Consider the following 16093-nt stretch of genomic DNA (forward strand, 5'->3'; position numbering starts at 1 on the left):
GAGAGAGAGAGAGAGAAAGAGAGAGAAGGGTAGAAAAAGCTATACCCAGGCTATTTCTCTGAATTATGCAGAGAGAAATGGTCTGGTGATGAGGGGACATTGCAAAGAAAAGGGCTGGGGTAGGACCCTCCCCTAGCTCACATACCAGTCCACATGCATCTTCATCCGTTTCATGGTCACAGTTTTAAAAATAAAGCTGGGGTCGGAAAAATAAATATATTAGCCTTTTGTTTTGTCAAGAGGCAAATGGAAATTCTATTTTTTTTTTGTTCTGTGCCGTGGGCCAAAGATAAAAGAGCGGTGGGGAAAACAGACTCCCATTGATCCTATGGTGCAAGCAGACTTTGCATAGAGTTATAATGAATACACCAACAGATCATGGGAAAACGTGTTACAGGAAAAGAAAACACTGAAACACTGAGAGATAGGATCTAGTGAAATTTTGTAGACAGTTGTTCATTTCTAACCCACAAAACCTGGCCGTATGTCTCCTCTTAAGTGTAGCCGCCTTATACACATGCAGAGGTCATTGCAAAATGGCTGCAAGTGCCTTTCACAGCAGCAGCCTGAGTGGGTCACTTTTCACCAGGGGTAATTACACTATGAATATGATGTCATCTGTCTTTGGCAGGACTGACCCATAACTGACCCGAGGCATTAGCTTGCTTTAAAACGTTTAAGACATTCAGTTCAAAGAGAGGGAAGTGCCCAGAGGCAGCTAAAGACACACATAGTTTATGTTTTCAGCTGCGCTAATTCAATACTCGGGCCCCAATGCATGGAGGAGGATGGAGGATAGCCTGATCTAATGTTTTAAGGTCAACAGGAGACACTAGGGGGGGGTAATGAGTCACATGTGATTGAAACTCCTGACCATCAGATAAGGTGCCATGGTAACCTGAGGAAGAGGAGGGAGTTACCTATCACAGAGGGGGTGGGTGGGAGCTCAGAAAAACCTGAGGCGCTATGCATGAGCACATCCTGGTGCAATCTTTTAATGGCCACCTCCCTGATCAATAGGTAAACTCAGGGAATAATGGCTACCTCCATGATCAATGGGGAAAATAATTTGCACACTGTTTAATAGCACACACACCCCTCCTCCCTCTCTCTCTCTCTCGCTCTCTGTGCGCACGTGTGTGCAAACAGCACACTGCAATTGAGCCTAACAACAGAGTAGCTGATGAAAATTTCAACGCAGAGGGAGACTAGTGAGCCACATGAACCTGTTAAAGGTCAACTCAGTGGGGAGGCAAAACCTTTCAGCCAATCTGGAGAGCAAACAGCAATCAGACGTGGACTTCCATAACCTGTACTGTTTCCCTTTCACAGAATTCATATCGATTCACTCATCCGCTTGCCTTCCGTCTTTCCATCTGATGTGTGAGTTTCAATCACGCCTAACTGTCATCGCCAACCACTTCTTTTTCTTGGGTTATTGTTCATGCCTGTCCTCTCAAACTCCTTTCGTTTGAACTACTTCTACAAAAAAAGAAAAGAAAATATAAATAGGTGTTGACCCCCCCTCCTCCTCTAAGCATGATTGATAAGGCAATCTGGATTGGTTTAATGCTCTGTGATAGAGGCCCTGGCAAAGACAAATGCTGCCTGTGTGGACATCTAGATTGATCCCAAACCCAGTCCAAGGCCATCCTCTCTGACTAACATGATCAATGGCAGACGAACCAGGCCTGATAGAAAAACCATGCAGTCAGCGACACAGCAGTGGAGTACTTTGGAGACACAGCCACTGTTGATGTACAGGTACATACAGTCAGTGGTGTAGTGGTTCCTGGAGAAGTGGGTATACTCTTAATTTGGCATTTTTTTTAAGCAGCCTATAGCACAAGATAAACGCCCTGTTTTTAAAAGTGGGTATACGCAATGCTGACTGAAAAATAAGTGGGTATACTCCGTATACCTGCGTATATACTGGACTACACCACTGCATACAGGACCCATACTACAGCATCTGAAAGAAAACAAACATTTGAGTGCTTGGAAGCCTCAGACACCATGAGGATTTTATGAAAAATGGACAATGTTGATAATCAGACTCCGTAACGACCCTGATTTAAAGTGCATCTTACTCGAATGTGTTAACATGCAAGCCATTGAGTATTTTCATAATATGAAATTTAGAGTAGAGGCACCGGCAGCATGTGATAATTACTACTGTTTACATGGCGTCTGCGTTACATGCAATGGATATTTCAGTCTGAGGTGTTGGCATGTTTAATATAGATAAAAATACCATGCTGCAATAAGGAAAAATGTGTTTTGGCTAATAACTGTTGATGGTTTAACATCAGAAAACCATTTTTGTGTCTAGAAATACTGCCGAGACATGCAACTGCAGCTGCCATATTGCATTTTCACAAGTTCAAAAATTATTCACAGGCCAAAAATTCTTTCCAATTTATACCAAATTAGATTTTTGTAATGGTAACAAACCGTGTGTATATCTCAGCAACTGTTTAATTTATTGACACCTAACTTATTATGTGGACTCAGGACCTCTTCCCGACATGGTGCAACAAAAACGCTGTAATAGGTCAAAACCGGTTTTTCCTAATAAGTATTGATGTGTTGACCTAAGAGAACAGGTTGTTATGCCTGATGAGATCCCAATTATGGGACATGACAAACAATCATGTCGACCAAATTTATGTGGGCACCATATTAGATTGGATCAATTCAGCAAAGTTTTCAGCAGCCATAAACCTTGTCGAATATTTACCAAATTTGACACCGATGATCTTTAGACAGAGGCTCAAAAAAGTTGTCGACTGCTACATCTGCTACAACGTATCAAAGCTGCCAAATTGTAAGTTAGCTCATATCTTGGCCAATCTAAATGGTCAATTAACATGAAGCTTGCTGTGAGTGCTTACAGCCATGCCCTTGACATAGTGGCATCAGGTATCCATGGCAACTATGTGGACAGTTGAAACAACAGCACTCACTGCATTTGCATGAAAAGTAGTAACAAAAAATTAGGCACACATGCTTAAATTAAAGTATATACAGAAGAGCAGATGAAGCTGTTCAGTAGCAATGGGGGAAAACAACCAGCCAGACAGCTCCAGAGGACAGGAGGGGAAGTGAACAGGGAAGAACAGGAATCGATCTTGTTGCATCACCACTGAATCATCTCACCATTAGCTACCATACTTGAGGACAAAGAAATAACTGATCCGTGTTCAGAAGCTGATGGTTGGAGGGATAATGCACTCAAACATGTGTAGTCCATTGTATTTTGTGATGTGCAAATCAGCAGAACTTGTGAAATATGGAATTCTAATAGCACAGCCAGATAGGATGCCAGACAACATCTCATACTTTGAAAGGCCGTCTTCTTTTCAAATAGCATCATTCAATCTCTCCAATTCTGTTATAAAGCTAAAAATACCCTCAGAATGGGCTATTACTTATATGACAATGACTTGAAAAGATGGCTTTCATTTGACTGCTGCCACTGGGAGATTGGCATTTAAATGGCCTACCCTGAGGACGGCTGTCTATTGACTTCAAGAGAGGTATAACTTGGGGAACCTGGACAATACACCAGTTTGAGTCTCTCCTTTGAGGGTGTCGGAGGTCTCAGTTAAACAGGTAGAATTATATGGACAGGCTGTCAGAAAGCTGCCCCCATCGCAGTGGGAGACAGCACAGGGAGACAGCACATGGAGACAGCACATGGAGACACAGCACAGAGAGACACAGCACAGGGAGACAGCACAAGGAGACAGCACATGGAGACAGCACAGAGAGACACAGCACAGGGAGACAGCACAGGGATACAGCACAGGGAGACACAGCAGAGAGACACAGCAGAGAGACATCACAGGGATACAGCACAGGGAGACACAGCACAGGGATACAGCACAGAGAGAGACAGCACAGAGAGAGATAGCACAGAGAGAGACATCACAGGGAGACATCACAGGGATACAGCACAGGGAGACACATCACAGGGATACAGCACAGGGATATGTACAGGGATACAGCACAGAGAGAGACAGCACAGAGAGACATCACAGGGATACAGCACAGGGAGACAGCACAGGGAGACACAGCACAGGGATACAGCACAGAGAGAGACAGCACAAGGATAAAGCACAGGGATACAGCACAAGAAGACAGCACAGAGAGACACAGCACAGCGAGACAGCACAGAGAGACAGCACAAGGAGACAGCACAGAGAGACACAGCACAGCGAGACAGCACAGAGAGACAGCACAAGGAGGCAGCACAAGGAGACAGCACAGAGAGTCACAGCACAAGAAGACAGCACAGAGAGACACAGCACAGGGGGAGACAGCACAAGGAGACACAGCACAGGGATACAGCACAAGCTTTCCAGGCATTTTCATTTGATGTAGATGAGTCTGCAATGTCCACTCCCACATGCTCAAAGACTCCTTCGGTATGGCGACTGGTCGCCACAAACACACTCCTATAGCTTTGTATATTCAGCACCTGACATGAAAACTGTAAGTTCGCTCTGCTCCCAGGGTTAATGCCTGCTGCCATGACCCCAACAGAGACTGGGCTTGGGAGGAGGTGTTCAGATTAGCAGACACATACGCTAGTCAGAGCGGGCTACACTCGACCCCATTGCTACTAACCACTTCAAAGGCACTCAAGCTCCAAGCATTCCAGTCCAATGCTGAATCGACTCGGACAGAATGAATTGGTAGCAATATACAGCGGGAAGAGAGAGAATATAGCATGAAGTATTGAATCGAGTGATCTGTATAATAGCCTTAACACAATTGGATTATGAAACTATCCATTAAAAACACTGAGCATAGAGCATGTATGCAGAGCAAGGACATGTATGTTTCACCGAGATCTGTAAGCGAGTAGTGTAGGCTGATGTAGTTGTTTTATACACAGAGTGGGTGATTTGCTGTGGCGTTTCAATCATTCTCTGTGGTTTCTTTATTTTGTCCGCCTCCATTGTCATAGCCTGTTGTTGGATGTGACATGACAGGCTGCTGACTCCATAATTGGCACACTTTGTTCATATTCCGAGTGTGCACCCACTCCCCATCGGAGAGGGTTGGGTGATTCTCCGTAACACCAGCAATTCAAAGGATCAAGTGTCTGGAAAATATGTCTAAAAGCTTCGGAAACCAGAAGGTTAATATGCACCAGGGACCCCAGTGACAGGCATCTGGAAGCAGAAAACTCTCATTGTACTGCTAAGATATCTTGTCGTTGTGGTCTAAGGAAAACAACCCCCTGAGAGCCGGAGTACTCATTCATCTGTATCTGTGTGAATGAAACGGAATGAAACCATGCAGAGGGCCGCGCATGTAGAACAAAGAAGTCATCGGAAGTGAATGAATTACATGTTCGTGACCCAGATGGCCTGTGCTGTAATGCAGTGCAGCTGAGGGCAGTAGGGAGGGGGGGAGGGGTGTGGGCCTATCACAGCACAGCGAGTACAACTGACTCCACTCGGCTAACACAGAGGGGTGGACCCCTCACACATGACCACACCTCCTTGGCGGTCCCTGATTGGTCCCTTCCCTGTTCACAGAGTTCCCTGAGAGATGAGGTGTCAGCAAGGGAGATGAGATAAATAAGTAGAATGCGGAGGAGGAAGAGAGTCGGATCCATTTCAATTTGGCCAGATCACCAGAGCGCAGCAAGCACTACATCCCTTAATGACCAGTGAGGGGGATGGGATAGAGAGAGAGTGCCCTCTTTATGTGTGTGTGTGTGCGTGTGTTTGTGCATGTGTGCGTGAGTGTGAGTGTGAGTGTGAGTGTGAGTGTGTGTGTGTGTGTGTGAGTGTGAGTGTGTGTGTGTGTGTGTGTGTGTGTGTGTGTGTGTGTGTGTGTGTGTGTGTGCGTGTGTGTGTGTGCTTGGCGTGTGTGTGTGCGGTTAGGGAAGATACTGTGACACAGTGCGCAGATGGAGTATCTGGGGCTACTGCTTTCAAAAGATAGCTTTCACCAAACCTGATCCCTGAGCCACAAGAGATCAGAGGTATTAAGGTGTCACTTCATGCCTTTTATTTCCACAAGGTGTATACATATTCACTTGGAGCATCTCAGAGTGTGTAGTGCTGTGTCAGGTGAAGGAGATCTGTGGCTGGGGTATTTCCACACGTGCTGTCATGCCTTCTTGGTCTTTTTGGCAAGGTAACTCTGGTAATAGAAGTTGCCGAAGAGCGCGATGAGGCTGAGGGCGTACGCCACCACCACCATATTCATGTAGTCCGGGAAGTTGCAGTCGGCAAAGAGGTTGTAGGTTGTGTGGAGAGTAACAATGAAGAACTGAATCTGCAATGATAAAGACATGGAGTCCAATTACACTGGATTGCACCTTTGAATGAAGTTCCCTTGGGTACTACATTATAGTAGTTAAGAAGTAGTGGTAGTAGTTATCAGGTAATTAATGCATTTCCGGAAGAATAGAATAAGTGTGATTGCTCAACAGCAGTAGCGGATTGCTAACCCTTGCCCATCAGGTGACAGACTACAACCCTAACACTACAACAATTTTCACACTCATTTCCATGTTCAATTCTTCAAAACTTTACACAGTGTGCTTTACAAACATGCGCCTTTCATGCAAAATGCACTACAACCACCAAACACTTCATATAACTATAGCACATGCTGTAGCCCAAGCATTTGGGTTTGCAAGACTACTGTGGCATTCAGCATTTGAAAAACAATGAACTGAAAAACAAACATTTTGAAGCACTAAAAAAATACATCAATTACGTGTTGCTGTAGCTTCTATTTTGTGCATAATTATGTGTTGCATTGCAAAAGAAGACACAAGTATGTCACCTCTTTCAAGTAGGCTATATGTTGTAAAAGGCACATTGTGTTACCTCCTGTATGAAATTTCCAAATAAAGTTTAATTCACAACACAACAATCTGAAATGCTGCAACATGTTTCATGACAGTTCTATGCTACAATTTCAGAGCTATAGTAGAACAAAAAGTGTATAGATGTTTTCAGTTCAGTAAGTGAAATAACAAGACAACATAGAAGTCTACTGTAGCCCTAATGCTGACCCCTGCTGTGCTCTGTATTTGGAATAAAATTCACCTTTTCTGCAATATTCCCCCTTGACTTAGAATGAGTCTTTAGAAGAGAATCGTGGCATATTTCATTGCCTGACCAATATTTTAAGCCAAGCAGCTATCAGACCCTAAGAACAAACTTTTGATCCGTTGGTTTGCCTGTTACAGTCCTATAGATACCACTCTTGAGCGTGATACATTTACTGTGTGTGGTAAATGGCGACAGAGGTACAGTGGTTAGTATTGCTGCCTTCTGTAGCATAGTTGGGTGCATCTTCCTGGCTGTGCTTGCCAAAGATGCTGCTGCTATGGGTTCATTCACAGCTACTCACAGCAGTCACTAGACAGGTAATTTTAGTTACACACAGGTACAACAGGGTGCACTACAGCCATCAAAGAATGAAAAGGATGTAAGGATTTGTATGTGTTTTGTAATTTTGTCTATGTTGACACCAATGTGACCCAAAGTTTTGTAAATGGCGGCCATGGCCTTACCAGCTGCAAGGAAGTCAGGTAGCGCTTCCACCACAGGTACCGGTGCATGTGGGGGCCACAGGCAGCCAGCCCATAGTACAGGTACATCACCACATGGACTAGACAGTTGATGAGTCCAATCAGGAAAGCTGAGGACCACACACAAACAAATAGAAATGAATAGAGCAAATACAAATAAATAGAACAAATAGAAATAAACAGACAGAGACACATGCGCACATACAAAACAAGAGTGTGTATGAGTTGGGGGTCGGGTGTATAAAAAAATACTGATTCAGTCTGTTTTCTGTCTGTTCAGTTGAATACTGGTTAAAAAAAACATGGGTATAATTAAGTCTATCATAAGTTTTGACTATCGTCCCTTTTTAAACTGCACTAGCTGTATAAACCTGCACTGACAAAAAAAAGTGGATGCAAACATGAATCCAATAACCTTCACGGCCAAAATGTTAATTGGCTTCAGCTGGAGGTTTTGGCTACAGGTTGGTGCTTCAGAGTTAGAAAGTTCCCTAAGATGTGAAATCGTCTTTGTGATTCATCAGCACAAAAGGAATGTTTCGTCAGCCATGTTTAGATCAGTCACGCCTTCAGCCCACATAAAACTGGAAGTGTGATCTGGCATTCCTGAGCTCGTGAGAAATGTTCTCTCAGAAAAGCGCAATGCCTTCGCCCTGTGTATGTTTTTCTGTGTGTGTAACATGAGTGAGCTCCGCTTCAAGTGCACGTCTGGCTTTAGGACTTACATTGGCCTCCAGCCACGTACTTGACACCTGCCCACCAGTTAAATATCATGGTGCAGTGGTGGTAGACGTGCAGGAATGTCAACTGACTGTTTTTCTTCCTTAAGATGAAGAACACCTGAGAGAACAGAACATTGTCACTAACATTCACACTCACATACACATACACTCACTAACATTGTTAGTGCACAATCTTGAAGGCCTTGTGTTACTACCTTAGTGCAATTGTGTTGACTTACTGTATCACTCAGCTCAATGACTTTAGAGAAGTAGAACCACCAACACACTTTGGCCATCTATGGAGGAGGAACAGTTAGTTGAAATACTACATCTGTCATGTTTCGCATTTACTAAAATAAGGACAGAAATGGTGGTGCATTGATGGTGCATTAAAAATTGATTAATAAATGCAGAGGAAAGTAGATTTGGTCCTGATATATAAATGTGCAACTGCAATTATGTGTACATGTTTTTTTACATGTGTCTTCTACCAGACTTTTGATTTACCAACTGGTAAAACAGCAGCAAAGCAGGGGGGAAAGCGAATAAGAGAGAATTTCATAAATAATTACCCGGATCCCTAATGGACTGTTGCTGTAGTCCACTGGCTGACACAGCAAACTGTAATTAGCCAACCAGGAGGTCGCAGTGAACTTTAAGGAGGGGAGAAGAAGAGAAAGAGAGAGAGAGCAATCTAATACTGAATTAAAAAATCAACAACAAATGTATTGTCTGAACCACCTGTAATAATCCTGCTTTCATTATGATGATACAGAACTGCCATCAAATTCCATTATCATTGTGGTCCCTTCTTGGCCCCCGAAATATCATCTGAAAAGGGCTCATGAGGTTTTACACAACATTTATCTCTATTGCTGGGGCCATCAAAGAGGCTGAACAAAAGCATGAGCTCTACTAGTTAGCCTACTGTTCAACAACCACACCCTTGCAGATAGTCATGTTTGGATTTCCCCCACTCAGACCTACCTCATAGAACATATAGCCAGAGAGGCACACCATGGCGAAGTTGTAAACGATGAGGATGGCTTTGATGTTGACCGGCTGCTTATTTGCCATCAGCTTTGGTCCGAGCCACACAATAATGAGGTAGCACAAGAAGATACATGTAATGGGGACGGGCGAGTACACCAACAACCATGGATCTGTCCTTTTGTCTGAGGGACACACAACATTGTAATACCTTTCATGTCAGCAACAGACATAATTTCTCTTGTTGTTTTGTCAAAACTGTTTTCATCTTAAACTCATGAAGATTCATGACATCATTCAACCTACCTACTTGAATGGATACAATAAATAGTGAGATTCATAGTTTTTTCCCCCCAATAATTGAACAAACAGTCTTGGACTGCAATACTTAAATGGAAATAAATGTTGTCAGGTGTCCCATTTAATGCCACCAGATGTTGATATGAATTGGTGTGCATTTTTGTCATAAATCACATCGGTATTATTCTTTACAAAGGACACGTGTTATTATGTTTTAAAATAGTAGATTTGATGTATATTTCATGCATGTTTTAAATGTGTGTTAATTCTTAAATACATGGTTAAATACACAAAATACTAACAATCCTGAGATTTAGATTTTCACAAGCTAATATTATGTGATTTTTTTTTGGCAGCATCAATAAAAGAAGGCTTCACATTTTTGTTTTAAATATATAATTTCTTAAAACGTCCTTAAAACGATTACTTGAACCTGCAGAAATATTTGGAAAACATTAGCGTAGCCCAACACACAGTCTGTTGGCCTTTAATTCTGAGTATTTGACTATAAACTCGTTCAATACTAACACATCCCGCACATGCAGGGGGCATGCATGAATATTCACTTATGGAATACGCCTTTGCTACTGGTCACGGTCAGGCCAGTCAGGCAACGATAGAAGACCGATGAAAGCACTGATGAATGCCATTTGAACTCCTCTTTTATATAAGGCCTACCTCCATTATCCAGGATCCACTGATATAAGGTTTGGAGACTCTGCCATGGCGAAGCCACTTTAGATACCTGTACAAAAATAAATGAACCGTGTTTTGGTGTGCATAAAACAGATAACGTATTTTCTTAGTCAACCTATTATGAGACCATGCAACATCCTGACAAAACAAGTGGCATCGGTAGACGCACAACTTACCGCCGTTCTCGTCATTCTATAAATAACGAAATGCTGCCATCTGTCGACAAAAACAGACAAGAAAATTACAAATCCAACATTTTGGACACTAAAGATACAATACAGTCAGACCCCTTACCCCCAATAATCAACGTCTCTCACCGGCAGGACACCAGTGTAACAATCAAGTCACTAGGTCATTTGTGGATGATAAGAAGGGCTGTTGCTCCAAGAGGGATTAACACAATCCCTTAATGCCAGGCTGCCACTACACACTAACTTCAGAATAGGGGGGGAGAGCGGGGTAATGTGAGAAACCGGGTAATGTGAGACACCGGGTAATGTGAGACACCCCCTGTATCTAGGCAAAGTAACACATTTGTGATCAAGTGACCATTATGTTTTCAAGCCTTTCCCATTCCCCCCTTGCCATGAAGGAGAGGTTGGTGCTGGTGCTGTGGAAAGCATGTTTTTGCACAAAAATGTGTTTTTTTGCATGTAAAAGTACATTTTCTTGATGTGGACTTAATCAACTGTTGTGTCAAAGCAAATTGATTCGGGTAGAAAAACTTATATCATACATGTTGCTCAACTTCCAACATATAAAACCATGTAATTGATGCTAGTGAAGATTAGCCTGAATTGCTAAGAGATGTTGTTTTTTCTAAAAAAGTGGCTGCAGGGTAAAGTGAGACAAATGCTGTGGTAAAGTGAGACACTGTAGGCTACATATTTAGTTGAAATGTATAAGTGTATCCTAGTTCAGTTGTTTTCATCCTCCATCTTTCCCCTCATGCAATGTCTTTGTACACTCATACTGTAAGTGCAACAGATTGCAATGACAGGATTACTTTATGTACTTTTAGTAACAACCATTTGAAAGGATGAAATCACTTTTATTAGGACTGAACTTGCACAAAGAGCAAATTCTACACTAGAACAGAAATCATGCTTGAAATGATGCATGCATACTTGAACAAATATATTAAAGTAAAGAAAATGGCCAGTACGTCCACTTACAGCCCTGTGCGTGTTTTGAAAAGCTCTGCGGCAAGCTTAACATGTGTCTATGCATTACATGATTTTCTTGACACCTCAGCCACACTGCTTCCATACGCACACACCTCGGTTAGGTTTCAAGTGCACATTTCATTATATGCAGCAGGGAGGTCAAGGAAACCTGTGAACTACACACATGAAGCTCCAGAAGAACTCACATCACTTGCTCAGCTCAGTTCACAGACTGGTCCATGATAACTGATGTGGCAATGGCATTAATTAAACAAACAGAAGGTTGCATTGGTGGAGGAAAAAGACAAGGGTGTATGAGGCTGAAACATCAAAATCGCTTTCCACACAGTAACCCCTAGTGGTGATAAGGGAGTATGCCAAACCCCAAACATGGACTGTGAGTTATAATTGAAATTCTGATTTAATGATGGCAATGAATTATCTGCAACAATTGGGAAATTAAGACTTTAGGCCTATGTTATATTTCTTTGTTGCGTTTTGTATGTACTGCGCCTGAGGAGTATTATATCCTATCTTTATCTCAAGGACAATGCCTGAAGTCCACATGGTTCAGATTCAATGTCTTAAAAACAACTGTAACCTACAAAATCATACAAACAGTTCCTGCAGTACAGTTGGTGGAATAATTGTACCTGCAAAACTACATTTCCCAGTACCCTTTATGATTCCCTGTTTTTCTGTAACACCAGAGAAGACAGAACATCCACTTTGGAAGTAACAGATATATGACAACCCATTGATAACCAATTTCCCCAACTGATGTTGTCGGTAAGTTTGAGAAGCCGCATTCACATTTCCATTCCACTGGGTGAAACTGAATGTCTAATACAAAGCTTTAGAGTAAACAGCTGTGACTATGACCTAACCGGTTGACCAATGAATTTCTCTTAACAGTTTGCATTTTTCGTCCAATGCAGTACCTCGAGTGCAGTGCATTAATGATCACGGGGATGTTTTTCTGTTGTGGTATCTTCGTCCCTGGTTGCAGCTTGGTCATGGTGGTCATGTGTGTGATGGTGTGCTTCATGGGTGGGGGCACCAACACCCTCACTGTGGGAATGCTGATGGAGCAGCTGGGTGGTGTCTGCAGGAGTCTTCTCTTGCTCCTCTGTCTGGGTGGTGTTTGCAGGAGTCTTCTCTTGCTCCTCTGTCTGGGTGGTGTCTGCAGGAGTCTTCCCTTGCTCCTCTGTCTGGGTGGTGTTTGCAGGAGTCTTCTCTTGCTCCTCTGTCTGGGTGGTGTCTGCAGGAGTCTTCTCTTGCTCCTCTGTCTGGGTGGTGTTTGCAGGAGTCTTCCCTTGCTCCTCTGTCTGGGTGGTGTCTGCAGGAGTCTTCCCTTGCTCCTCTGTCTGGGTGGTGTCTGCAGGAGTCTTCTCTTGCTCCTCTGTCTGGGTGGTGTTTGCAGGAGTCTTCCCTTGCTCCTCTGTCTGGGTGGTGTCTGCAGGAGTCTTCTCTTGCTCCTCTGTCTGGGTGGTGTCTGCAGGAGTCTTCTCTTGCTGCTCTGTCGGGGTCGCTACATCACGATGGGCCGACACAGGTGTTGGCTTTGGAGACGGCGTGGTGTCATTGTGTGTAGGCCTGAATCCCGACTCAAAGGAAGTGTTCAAATGTAACTGGAGACAGAATAAAAGTGTATTACCAGCATATCAGATGCAAAGAGATGATTTGTATGTTTTTTTATGGCAATCTACACTTACTGGGCATCCACAGATATCCCTGTGGTACGTGGCCCGGGTGGCGGCCTCCACGTATGGGAAATTCAGGAAACTGTACGGCAGTACGATGTGAAACGTCAGCTTGCCACATCTAAGTGGGTGGGGGTGGAAACAATAGTTACAGGGAATTCCAACAGCTAATCATTGGAGTTTGCTTTGCTCACTGATATTTCTAAAAGATCTGGGGTTAGAAAAGCTCACAGTATTTTAAACTATTGGATGTCATGGTTGATTGTGTACCAGAATCTAGATAATGCTAAGGCTAACCGTAAGATTAAACAGTTTTGTGCAATCCACTTTTTAAACTCACCAAAAGCCTGATCAATACAATTGTTTTTCGCTATTCACTGACGATCATGCATAGTTTTAAACAGATAATTGCTCCTTGTTGTTCATTGCCATCATTGTCCTCTGTCAGCATGATGGATAATGAATTGGATTTGTATACAAGCTAGAGACCTGTCATAAATGAGGACGTCATCTTTTTCTCCTTGAAGGGTGGACCAGACATCATCTTGCAGTGGACTCTGTTGATAGACGGGGATCCCCGCCGCTGCCTTCCTCTTCAGCTCCCAGTACATAGCTCTGGACCTGCCCTCTTGCTCATTCACTATCATGAAAGACACGTTTGCCAGCTTGCTTTGGGCAAGCTTGTCCCGCAAGCCTCCCATCCTTGAGGAGAACAAAATTATGATTTGAAAACAAACATGCTGTGAAGAAAAGAAAGAAGAACGGCAATTGCTAACCCTTTTCAGATGTGATGTGCCTCAGCCTTGACTTTAACCACACCCTTAATGGCTACAATCCAAAACTACTCACCCATTCAAGTCTGGATAATCATAGACAAAAACACGACGCAGTGCATAAAATGAGCAAAGAGTGAATACACTCTCGCTTCACAAGTCAAAGTTACAGAACTCACAGCTCGGCCATTGATCTCACTGGGCCTTACCGGGAGGCTTGCGTGAGGCAGAAGTGTCAGCTTGCTTTGAGAAGAGCCACCACCACAATATGCCCCTGAAGCTCGTCCATGGGTGCTTTTCCCCCTATCTCCCAGCGTGGGGCAAGCTTGCATATCCTGGACGTTCCATTTTCCCTCTCGACCAACAATGGCGATGCCCAGATGAAGGCAGGGAGCACAGAGAGCCACAGAGCCCTGAGACCCTGCATTTCCCCTTTCCCTACTTCACCTGCTAACAGACAACTGAGCCCACAGGGCCAAGCTGTTCTATTATTTAGAGTGAAATATTCAGATAAACAGATTTACAAATAAAAAGTAAGACAACCTACTGAAAATGGTCTACCATACAAACCTGTGTTGATGCCTGAAGGGACTCTCAGAATGATCCAGAACAGCAATCCACACTGATTACCCCCTGGTTTTAAAGTACACATCAGAGCCAAAAGCTGCCCCCAAAACAAACACCCAGAGCCAATCACTGGGTAAGATAGCTTACCACTGCAGTTTTGCCCTAAAAATGTGGGGTGTGTGACATAACCTTCAAACTCCACTTACAGGAGCATTTTTTGTTAGCCATTTGTCATTGTTTGCTTGAAGTAAACATTGGGTTATTGGTTCATGTGGTTTCAATCCAGGAAAAACAAGATGCACTCCATGTATTTTAAGCATTTATATCTTATTTGAATCCTGATATTTAGAAAGGCAAACATGTATTCAGCTAGGCAATTTCAAAATACATCATGTGGATGCCTTAATAAATACAAATTATCATCAAAACATTAATGATTACATGAAAATGTGTATGACCATTGGATGAACCTAGATTTTGTCACACAAATTACCATGGGTAGTTTCAGTAGAGCCCCTGACGAGTGAGATTGTAGGGTGAATATATTCCCTTAGTGTTTGTTATGAAGCTATGCTAACATTGAGTTTACTCAAGGCATGTAGATTTTAGCTCTCATTGCAGCTTTGTTTTTTTCCACCCCCTCACTTGACCAAAGTTCAGGTCTCTGGTAAACTTCTCCAGACACCATGACACCGAGCACTGGAAACACATTTTAGGGTTAGTCATTAAAAGGTTAGTCAACAGTTTTTGTTTCTGTCATTTTAAATCATGAGGTGTCGGAGAATTTTTAAGATGTGAAACTGCATTCATTTTTAAAGATATGCTATGAAGGTTGAAAAGATTTATTCTTAAAATATTTTACAGTACCTTTGCTTTGGTAATAGCATGCTGCACAAATGTATCATTCTGCAAGTACATACATCTGTTTTGTTGGACGCCACCATGTGGTCAAAACAAGAATTTTATTTAAAAGCAAGCTATGATGAGTGTCCACAGGGCACAGTTAATGTTTGTAGTGAAAAAAACGTACGTCATGGTGCATGTTTTCTCGGGGAAAAAAACATGATGCACAGGTGAATATTTCTGAATGAAATGAACTTGGATGAAATATACTGTGCTGGCCAGAAATGGATTGGCATGTTGGGGTGCAGTGTGCTGCGATTCTGCCAACTCCCTCACAAACATGTACGCCAAACAAAGCCAATTCTGGGTAGGTAAACCTACTTTAGTTAATCACTTGAGCAAAGAGAGCACAAATTATTGCTTTTTTCACCTTCCCTCTTCACTACCGAGGTCAAACAATACTAAAAACATGAACAACAATTAATTTATGGCTCAGTGTTTTTTTGTGTGAGGGAATTCAGAAAATATCTCATCTTACACTCAGAACATATTTATAAGTGGATAATTCTCCTGAAGTCATGTCACTTTCTTGCAGTTGATAAATGTCATGAACGCACTGCTGAAGGAATGAGGCCAAATGTACTCCTGCTCAATACCATTACTTAGATATTCGGCATATTTTGGCTCTCTAATTGTTATTAGTTATGCTACTAATAATGTATTACCCATGATGGAAATACAAAGTGCAATGTCTTCAGATGAG

The 16093-nt window shown here is 42.8% G+C and overlaps 2 protein-coding genes across 2 annotated transcripts; both read right to left on the reverse strand.

Moving 5' to 3' along the window:
* Positions 1-6132: 6132 nt before the first annotated feature.
* elovl8a (ELOVL fatty acid elongase 8a) lies at positions 6133-10469 on the reverse strand (the record flags this gene model as incomplete). The annotated part of the gene is made up of 8 exons (XM_080837284.1): positions 6133-6300; positions 7553-7680; positions 8296-8410; positions 8532-8588; positions 8865-8945; positions 9280-9467; positions 10261-10327; positions 10455-10469. The coding sequence occupies 8 exons, from the start codon at positions 10467-10469 to the stop codon at positions 6133-6135; spliced, it is 819 nt and encodes a 272-aa protein (XP_080693410.1).
* Positions 10470-12400: 1931 nt separating this feature from the next.
* On the reverse strand, positions 12401-14347 carry selenop2 (selenoprotein P2; the record flags this gene model as incomplete). Its single annotated transcript, XM_080837282.1, has 5 exons — positions 12401-12705; positions 12985-13075; positions 13160-13268; positions 13637-13849; positions 14130-14347. 5 exons carry the CDS (start codon positions 14345-14347, stop codon positions 12401-12403), a joined length of 936 nt encoding a protein of 311 aa, XP_080693408.1.
* Positions 14348-16093: the final 1746 nt, after the last annotated feature.

This window comes from Sprattus sprattus (genome assembly GCF_963457725.1).
Source record: "Sprattus sprattus genome assembly, chromosome: 4".
NCBI classification, from domain to species: Eukaryota; Metazoa; Chordata; class Actinopteri; order Clupeiformes; family Clupeidae; genus Sprattus; species Sprattus sprattus.